This window comes from Otolemur garnettii, unplaced genomic scaffold, assembly GCF_000181295.1.
Source record: "Otolemur garnettii isolate 467f Iridium unplaced genomic scaffold, OtoGar3 scaffold00172, whole genome shotgun sequence".
Taxonomy (NCBI): Eukaryota; Metazoa; Chordata; class Mammalia; order Primates; family Galagidae; genus Otolemur; species Otolemur garnettii.
This window is the reverse complement of record NW_003852567.1, coordinates 920,122-929,135: the sequence shown is the minus strand read 5'-3', so window position 1 is coordinate 929,135 and position 9,014 is coordinate 920,122. Positions and strand designations below refer to the sequence as shown.

Sequence of the window (9,014 nt, the reverse complement as noted above, 5' to 3'; positions counted from 1 at the left end):
TGATTGCATTAACGTACACAGCTATCACTTAATAAAATAAAATCTTTTTTCAATGTAGTTACCCAAATTGGACATAAAGGTCATTTAAAAAATTACTCTTCTGGCTGGGGATTGTGGCTTATGCCTGTAATCCTAGCACTCTGGGAGGCTGAGGTAGAAGGATTGCTGAAGCTCAGGAGTTCCAGACCAGCCTGAACAAGAGTGAGACTCCATCACTACAAAAATATAAAGCTTATTGGGGCTTGGAAATGCATACCTGTAGTCCCAACTACTCGGGAGGCAGAAGCAGGAGGATTATTTGAGCCCAGGAGTTTAAAGTTGCAGTGAATTATGATGACACCACTGCACTCTAGCCAAGGTGACAAGAGCAGGACTCAACAAACAAAAAGAAAAAAAAAGGAAGGAAGGAACAGAGGAAGGGAGGGAGGAAAGAAAGAAAATTACTCTTATGGTTGGTTAGTGGGGACAAATATAGAGTTAGTGGGGACAAATAAGCAGTTTAGATAGAGTAAATATTTGATAGCAGATTAGAGTGATTATAGTTAGCAACAATGTGCTATATATTTCAAAGTAGCTAGAAGAGAAGATTTGAAATGTTAGCAACACATAGAAATGATAAATACTCAAGTATCAATTCAGAGTAGTTGGTAGATGGATACCCCAACCCTGAACTGATCGTTTTACATTTTATGCATGTAACAAATACTCACATATGTCCCATAAATATGTAAAATAATTTGAACAAGTAAGAAAAGTAGTCCAATGCTTGTACCTCTATTTGGAAAATTTAAACGATCTTGCATTATAGAGGTGACTAAAGTAACATAAGTTAATGGAGTGATGTGATTTTCTGAAATCCTGTAAAAAATGTGGAAATTCATTGTGACAATTACAAATTTGTGAAAATCACCTGAAAATTTGTGGGGAAAACCTATAAATATCTGAGAAAAACAAAAAGAAATTATACTCCTGAGTAATATAGGAAGAATATTCCCTATAGTTAATATATTCACTTTTTTCAGTTCTTTTGATATTATATATTGAATAGACAGAAAGAATAGCTTGAAGATGTCAATATTCTCCATTCCATCCCCTTTCCTCTCCTTAAACTCAATCTTGAATCTTATATTTTTTGTTTCCTTACTTTTCTTTATAGGTTTACCTTGAAAACCCTAATGATGTAGTTTTGCATGATCTTTAACTTTATGTAAATCAAATAATACTATGTTTATTCTTCTGCAATTTGTTTTTTTCCTAAATATAGTACTCCTCAGATTTATCAGTATTGATGAGTGTAATTGTAGTTCATCTATTTTCACTGCTATAGAGCTTTCTATTATATGAACGTGTCCTCCTAGGTTGTTTGACTGGTTTCCAGTTTGCTGTTACATGCAGCACTACTTCACAGTTTCTTTAGGATATGTACCCCAAAATGAACTTGATGGGTTATAAAGTAAATACTTCATCACCTTGATAGATATGGCTAAATTGTTTTCCAAAGTGGTTATCTGATTTTTAATTTATGTGTTCCAGGGTTTTATTTTTTCTCTACCACAATATTATCAGACTTTAAATTTGTTAACCAGTATGGCGGGTATATATAGTAACATTTTTAAACATTGCTATTTATTTGACTACTTTGTGCCAAACACTGTTGCAGGCAATTTCATGAATCACATATTATTTATTTTAATTCTCTCACAACTATTCTATCTCAGCCCCCTAAGTGAGACCAATGTTGTACCTAATCTACTTTTTCTTTCTAGGGAATATGGTCTTGCTCTGTTGACTGAGCTACAGAGCAGTGACATCATTAGCTCATAGCAATCTCAAACTCCTGGGCCCAAGCAACACTCCTGCCTTAGCCTTCTGAGTAGCTGGGAATACAGGTGTGTACCACCACACCTGGCTAAGTTTTTTACTTTTGTAGAGATGGGGTCTTACTTTTGCTTAGGCTTGTCTTGAACTCTGAGCCTCATGTGTTCCTCCCACCTTAGCCTCACAAAGTGTTAAGAATACAGGCTTAGCACTGTATTTTTTTTTTTTTTTGAAATTTTTGGCTGGGGCTGGGTTTGAACCTGCCGCCTCCAGTATATGGGGCCAGCACTCTGCTCCTTTGATCCACAGACACTGCCCTACACTGTTTTCATTTTTAGTACATAATTAACACTAAACCTCTCTCCAACAAGTTTATTTCTTAATGTGTCTTTCTCCATCCTGTATCTATCTAATTTATTTACTTCAAAAAAATCATTCTCATTTTAGAAGAAATTTGAAGTGGGAAGTGGTTAATAAATCACCCGAAGTCCCACTATCCCTAATGAGTAGCAAACTTTAAAATAAAAACTGATTTTCTAGCTCCTAATTCATGTTTTTATTCATCCCTTCCCTTTTTCTTCCCACTCTGTTTCTCCCTCCTTTCCTTCACATTCTTCCACACCTTCTCTGAGTTTAACAGATTAAATATACTTTCCAGTTGGCTGCCATGTAATATGATGTATGTGTAGAGTGCCCCACAAGATTGGGTGAGCACCTGGTTCCATGCCTTATAACCATTTCACATTTCAGTCTGTGCATAAAGCTGCTGGTGGCCCCTCAAATGTTGGAGAGCATTCAGAACTTTGGGCTATCCCATCTTTGACTCTCCTTTTTCAACAGTAGTAGGAACCCCAAACATATTGTGGGGATATATGCAACTGGGAGAGGTCTGGATGCCTAGAGAATGGGAGTATTGGAACTGCTAACACTGGTTAGGAGAACATAGAGTCTGTTGATAAAAGAAACAAAACTGAGGTGCACAATAGAGAATTTTGTTTGGCCTACATGGCATTTAATATTATTTTCCTCCTCCTCCTGCTCCTCCTCCTCCTGTTGCTGTTTCTCCTCCTCCTGCTGCTGCTGCTTCTCCTCGTCTTCTTGTCCCTCCTCCTCCTGCTCCTCCTCCTCGTCCCCTCCTCTTCCTGTTCCTCCTGCCCCTCCTCCTCCTGCTTCTCCTCCTGCCTCTCCTCCTCTTCCTCCTGTCCCTCCTCCTGCCCCTCTTCCTCCTGCTCCTCCTCCTCCTGTCCCTCCTCCTCCTGTCCCTCCTCCTCCTGCTCCTCCTGCCCCTCCTCTTCCTGTTCCTCCTGACCCTCCTCCTCCTGCCTCTCCTCCTCTTCCTCCTGCTCCTCCTCCTCCTGTCCCTCCTCCTCCTGCCCCTCCTCTTCCTGTTCCTCCTGACCCTCCTCCTCCTGCTGCTGCTCCTCCTGCTGCTGCTCCTCCTCCTCCATTTTTTAAAAATTTGGATAATTTTATAGAAAGCATTTACTTACCAGTTTGTTACAATAGTCAGCACATCATTTCCCTAGTTTTACATCTACTATTGACTCCTGGGTCCTAAAGTTATTTAATGGCATAAATAGATTACTGAAATATGATTTTTATCCATGGTGAGGTCACTTGAGACTCACTGAAGGTGGAACTGGAAGATGTATTCTCATTCCAAAGTGATCACAGTTTGCCCAGATTTTTTCTTTTTTTTTGGCAGTTGTTTATTTTATGACTGGGAATACACTTTTATTTAGACTTTGTACTGCTCTCAAGATTATAATTTTTTCCCCTGTGTTGGGATGTTTGGAGTGATTAAAATGAAAATACCTATAAAGTTGTCAGTTTGGGCTCACACATGCTTTATGACTAAGGGGAACTGAAAGAAATTCATTAAAATAAATACACTTTATTGGCCTTTTCTGAGTTGGGTTAAAAATGGAGAGAAAAAAGGGAAGGAATTTTTGTATAGGAAAACCCTTTATCACAGAATTTGATAAAGTATAATTTTCAAAAAGTTAAAAATGTAACTTTCATATAAATATAAAAGATCAGATATCAAAGATTTATTTAGTTCATTAATGAGGGAACCAATAAGATATTGATATTAAGACCAGTTCAAATGACAATTTAGGAGCTAAGTATGTATAGGGAATTTAATAAGGAAATGTTAAAATATGATTTCTGCATTATATACAAAACTAATTAGTTACTAATATTAACTAATTAGTTTTATATATAATTCAGAAATTGTAATAATTTTGGAGTTATCTTTTCCACAAGACATGAAATATTTTTATCACTACTGGATACAAATCTACACATTAACTTGTACCCACAGAATTAAAAAATATTCTATTCAATAGAAAACTAATTACAGGTATAAACCCAAAACTGCACTATAATTTCTTTCTGCTGTTTCTAAGTTTCAGATGATTTTTCTGACAATTTGTAATCATCAACTTAGACACCATTGCCAGAAATTGAAATCTGTTTCCCAAACTTTGAAAATATAATTTTATGATAAGGATAAATGAAGTGAATTCTAAAATGTAGCATATATGTCTTAGTGGTAGATCATTTTGTATTTCAGCGATCAAGTTCCAAATTTCTTAAGCACATGTTTGAATGACAGAGCATCACCATAAGAAAAACAAATTTTTTTTGAGACAAAGTCTCACTCTGTCACCCTCAATAGAGTGCTGTGGTGTCATTGTAGCTCACAACTTCAAACTCTTGGGTTCAAGTTATCCTCCTGCCTCAGCCTCTCGAGTAGCTGGGACTGAGGGCACCTTCCACTACACCTGGATAGTTTTTTCCATTTTTAGTAGGGATAGGATCTTACTCTTGCTCAGGCTGGTCTCAAACTCCTGAGTTCAAGCAATTCACCCTTCTCAGCCTCCCAAAATGCTAGGATTACAGGCGTGAGCCACCACTCTGGGCCCACCATATGAGATTCTTATTCTGAATCTTTTTATTTCCTTTACAGAAATTCCATGGAATTATAGTTAGTACTACTCTGCAATGTCTCTATTTGAAGAAGAAGATAAGGACAAACAAAATAAAGGTAGGTAAACTCAAGAAAAGTTATCTAAGTCTATATGTCCTTACTGCCTCTGAAGTTGGGTGTGAGTGTATGTGCACACATACATGCACATGTTCATGTGACAGATAGACTGGCATCCTACCAAATTGCCTACCAAACAACTAACTGGGAAAGTAAATATATTCTACAGAAGCAAAAGTATTTACTTACAAGTAGTACAAGCTCTAGTTTTGTCATCTGAGAATTCTTATTTGAGTGGTCACAATCACTTTTATCCATTTTCAGTTTTCAGAAGTTCATCAGTTAAACTTGAGTTATTTCCCTCTCCCATCATTCACAACTGCCTCATGCTAAAAAGAGGTGGTCGGATTCAAAAAGCCCAAGGTCAAGGAGAGTAAGGGGAAAGAGAAGGACCCATCAAAGAATTCTTCAAAAGACCAGCCCCTGACTTAGAAGGAAACCCAGGAAAGGAGGGTGTCCTGGAAACCAGAGAAGAAAGTTTTTTAAGGTGGAGAGAGCTCCAGATACTTCAAAAGCCGCTGATAATCCAAGACTTCTTTTCTGAAGTAAAACCACCTGCTGCTAATATTTTTAGCTCTAAAAATCAAACAGAACCTCTGAGAAAAGACCCCAAGCCAAACAATCCTGGACCTAAATCAACAAAGGCTGGAAGATCTTGTTATACAAAAACAACCAGCTATGCCTTGGGATCAAAATCCAGAGCAATTAAATAGGAATTGTAGTGAACATGAAAGAACGAGAAAGCAGAAATGGAGAGAAGAGGAGAAAGGAGGACAAGGAAAAGGAAGAGAAAAAGAAGAGGAAATAGAAAAGGAATTGGAAGAGGAGCAGAAAAAAGAAAAGAAAAAGGAAAAGGAAAAGGAAGAACAATATCCCAGGAAAAGACTAGTCAGCAAACCCCTCATGGGCACTCTCTGGGGAAAGTTTAAATTAAACCAGTACCTCACAATACAAGATAGTTTTTCCCTCTCATTTGAATTTAGCATGACAAATAAACAGATAAATCAATGGTTTTGTAAAAAAAAAAAAAAAAAAAAGGAAGAAATACAATAAAGCAATACCCAAGCAGAAGTATAACAAAAGCCTAAGAGGAAAGCAGGACAGAACACTGAGAGCTCAGTGTCAACACCAGGGGAGGACTCCCACTGCAGAGTTTAGCAAAGATCATCACTATGCCAATCACCAGGAAGAGTTCAAACCCTTCTGTTGCACATTGGTATCACAGCTACGCAAAACAACATAATCAAGCAAAAGATGGAGCAACACTTTACTTACAAAGAGATGAGACCATGAGATCAGCTCCAGTCCATGGCCAGCATTTCTTTCCCAGCAGCCACTGTGGGGCAGTTAACTATGTGCTCCCCTCTCCTGCTGCCATAAAAGGACCCTGTCCTGTCCTCGTGGAGAACAGAGATAGCCAGGTGCCATACGACGCACACTTAACAAAGGATCGTGCACAAGCTTACTAGAGGGAAAGCTATTTCATGCAAGGCAATAAGCCAACACAGATCGTGTGCTGCTTTCATCTCTTCCAGGCTCAAGAACTATTCTTTTTGGCCAAGTGGGGGTTGAGAGACTGCATTTCCAGCAATGATTGCTCCAAGTCATATGTAAGAGAACTGAGTTCATGATCTCATTAACAGATGATATTAATAGTTTCTAAATGTCTAAGCCTGAATTTGTATTTTCATCTCTCAGTTTTTTTGTTTGTTTGTTTGTTTTGTTTTTTTGTTGAGACAGAGCCTCAAGTTGTCCCCCTGGGTAGAGTGCCATGGCATCACAGCTCACAGCAACCTCAAACTCCTGGGCTCAAGCGAGTGTCCTGCCTCAGCCTCCCAAGTAGCTGGGACCACAGGCGCCCACCACAATGCCTGGCTATTTTTTGGTTGCAGCCGTTATGGTTGTTTGGTGGGCCTGGGCTGGATTTGAACCCACCACCTTAGGTGTATGTGGCTGGCGCCTTAGCCACTTGAGCCACAGGCACCGAGCCCATCTCTCAATTTTAAATGCTACATGTCTTCAGTTATAACGTGAGAAATATTCTAGACTCTATAAATTTCTTTTTCATATATAGTGTGTTTATATTCTCTTTCACACATAATGGCATATATAGTGTTTAACATTCCCTATAAAATTCTGTGATTGCTCCTTAATATGTTGAAATAAAAAATTCTGTGATCCCCCCCAAAATAATAATAAATAAATAAAAAGAGGTAATCAATGAGGAAAAAAAATTACTAGGAAAAAAAAAGAAATTGTTGAGGCAGATGAGATCTTCATTTGCAGCCTTTTTGTGGAAAGAACAAATGGATTTGGCTGTGTTGTTAGGAAGGATTTCTACACTACTTCCATGCTTTCCTTTGGCAAATCAGGGAGCTAGAATAATCACATCCAAGCCATCTTTCAGAATGTAACTGCTTACATAAAATAAAGTTTTTTCTACTAAGAAATTTTGAAAAAGCAAGCCAGAATATGTAGTATAGGTCCAACTTTCCTATTTTTGAGGAATGAAAAGATGCAGAGAATGAAGTTAGTTTACCAATGAAGGATATAGTGTACCTTCTTTATTTGCTGTCATTGGACAATTGTCTGCTTCCTTCCTGGAGGGAGCCTTTTCCAAGAACATAGGCCCTCCTTCCAAAAGGAAGAAGTGAGGAAGCTGCCATCCAAGGGAGAACCTTGGGAGAACTCTTCTACCCTCAGGAGAGCTAAAGGAGAGAGGGCTGAAGAAAACAGATGAATCAACCAGTTCCTTGTGTATCTTTTTATAAACAGAAAATATGAAGATCAGAATACTTTAAGTAGTAAGTTCTAGGCAAATAAAATTCAATAAAGACTAATTAATTCATTCATTCATTTGATAAATATTTATTGATTACCAAGGTAAGTGCCAGCCACTGTATGAGTTGCAGCAATATACTGGCAACAAAACTAGGCAGAATTCCTGCTCTTGGGGAGATTATGGTTTATTGAGGGACAGCCTTTAACTAATTAATAATACATTAAATAATAGCACAGATAAAATATCAATTAAATCTACATAAGGGCTATGGAGTAAAGATCACATAGTGAGCATAGTAGTCAAGAGCTTGGATTCTGGAATCATACTGTCTGGGTTTGAATCCTGACTCCACCATTTACTATGTTATCTTGGGCAAATCTCTTAATTTCTCTGCTTTTTCATCTGTAAAACAGGGACAGTAAATGCTACCACATAAGGTTTCTGTCATGATTAAATTAGGTAACATTTATAAGGCACTTAGGAAGTATCTGCCACATGATAAATGCTTGGTAAATGTGTAAAAAATAATCTATAAGAGCTTGATGCTTTCATTCAGGAAAATAATCAAGAACTTCAGTGTTTATAAATGTGGGTTATTTCAAAAGTCAAAAATTTTACCAAGGAATACAGAGTGAAAAATTGTTTTCCTGGCCTAAAGTTTCAGGTAGGCTAGGATTACCTACCACAGGTAGAATTACTGGTTCCCTTTTTGAGCAGTGAGCAATTAATACTGGTCCACCCAAGATTTTGGCCTGTTGGCCTGAGTTGAAAAAATAATAGTGGTAAACCTAATAATGTTGTAGGTAGCACCAGTTTCAATATTCAGAATCTTTGAGCCTATTCTTGGCAAATTTAGAGTACAAAGAATAATTATTATACAATCTTTTTGGAAGGAAGTATGTAGAACTCTCAAAGAACTCAAACTAGACTTCCCATTTGATCTGCAATCCCACTGCTGGGCATCTACCCAGAAGGAAAAATATCCTCTTACCATAAGGACACTTGTACTAGACTATTTATTACAGCTCAATTTACAGTTGCCAAAATGTGGAAACAGCCTAAATGCCCACCAACCCAAGAATGGATTAACCAGCTGTGGTATATGTATACCATAGAATACTATTTAACCATTAAAAAGGTAGAGACTTTACATCCTTTGTATTAACCCGATGGAAATGGAACACATTATACTTAGTAAAGTATCACAACAATGGAGAAGCATGTTTAATAACCAGTATCCATAGAGAACTCAAACATATTAGCAAGAAGAGAACGAGTGATCCTATCTCAGGGTGGGCAAGGGACTTGAAAAGAAATCTCTCTAAAGAAGATAGGCACATGGCCTGTTATATCTATCTCTCT

General features: G+C 37.7%; 1 protein-coding gene across 1 annotated transcript in view; it reads left to right on the top strand.

Moving 5' to 3' along the window:
• LOC100942765 (phospholipid-transporting ATPase FetA-like) overlaps positions 1-9,014 on the top strand; it is a 137,163-nt gene that overhangs the window by 30,511 nt on the left and 97,638 nt on the right. Inside the window, exon 2 of the mRNA XM_012811646.2 lies at positions 4,793-4,870. Within this exon, the coding sequence (XP_012667100.2) occupies positions 4,828-4,870 (43 nt within the window). The 5' untranslated portion in view covers positions 4,793-4,827. The remainder of the gene's footprint in view (positions 1-4,792; positions 4,871-9,014) is intronic.